The sequence below is a fragment of the Egretta garzetta genome, unplaced genomic scaffold (assembly GCF_000687185.1).
Source record: "Egretta garzetta isolate BGI_Z169 unplaced genomic scaffold, ASM68718v1 scaffold932, whole genome shotgun sequence".
In the NCBI taxonomy this organism is placed as follows: domain Eukaryota; kingdom Metazoa; phylum Chordata; class Aves; order Pelecaniformes; family Ardeidae; genus Egretta; species Egretta garzetta.
The window spans coordinates 62,915-63,458 of record NW_009258897.1 but is presented as its reverse complement, the minus strand read 5'-3'; the positions used below and the strand labels follow the sequence as shown (position 1 = coordinate 63,458).

The 544-nt window shown below is 62.3% G+C and overlaps 1 protein-coding gene across 1 annotated transcript in view; it reads left to right on the top strand.

The window, feature by feature from the left end:
* The window catches only part of MROH1 (maestro heat like repeat family member 1), a 58,342-nt gene that overhangs the window by 3,703 nt on the left and 54,095 nt on the right, over window positions 1–544 (top strand). Inside the window, exon 5 of the mRNA XM_035889841.1 lies at window positions 4–126. Within this exon, the coding sequence (XP_035745734.1) occupies window positions 4–126 (123 nt within the window). The remainder of the gene's footprint in view (window positions 1–3; window positions 127–544) is intronic.

The following is a 544-nucleotide window of genomic DNA, read 5'->3' as shown; positions in this document are numbered from 1 at the left end:
TCCTTGTGGCGGTGGGGCAGCGCTTCATCAACAAGGGGATGGAGGAGGGGCTCACCAAGGTTCAGCCGGGGATCCTGCCGCACTACTTCGTCATGCAGACGTTTGCGAACCTCTCCGTGTCGAACGGTGAGTTGGCAACCTGCCGCCTGCCCGCGGCCGCTGGTCCGCGCTGGAGAGAGCGGCGGGAGCGGTGCGTGCTCCGGCTGTTGTAGTTCGCCCTGTACCCGAACAGCTCTGCCGTGGGGCGCCTCCGTGGCGTCGCAACCGCTCAGCCAGCCTGCGTGCCGCAAAACAAACTTCTTGGGATCGTGCAGCTCGGGCTTGGTGCTGCTGAACAGTCGAGGCGCTGGCTCTGCAAAGTAACTTAGTGATGAAATGCTCTGAAAAACCAGCCCCCAGCAGCCTGGTGAGGTGGGGCGCTCTCGGTGGCACCGGGCACGTACCTGGCAGTTCCCCGAGGGCAGCGGAGCTGAGTCCCTGCAAAAGTGGGTTTATGCAGCTCAGCTGGAGCTCTTTAAAATGTTTGCCCCTTAAAAGCAGCAGG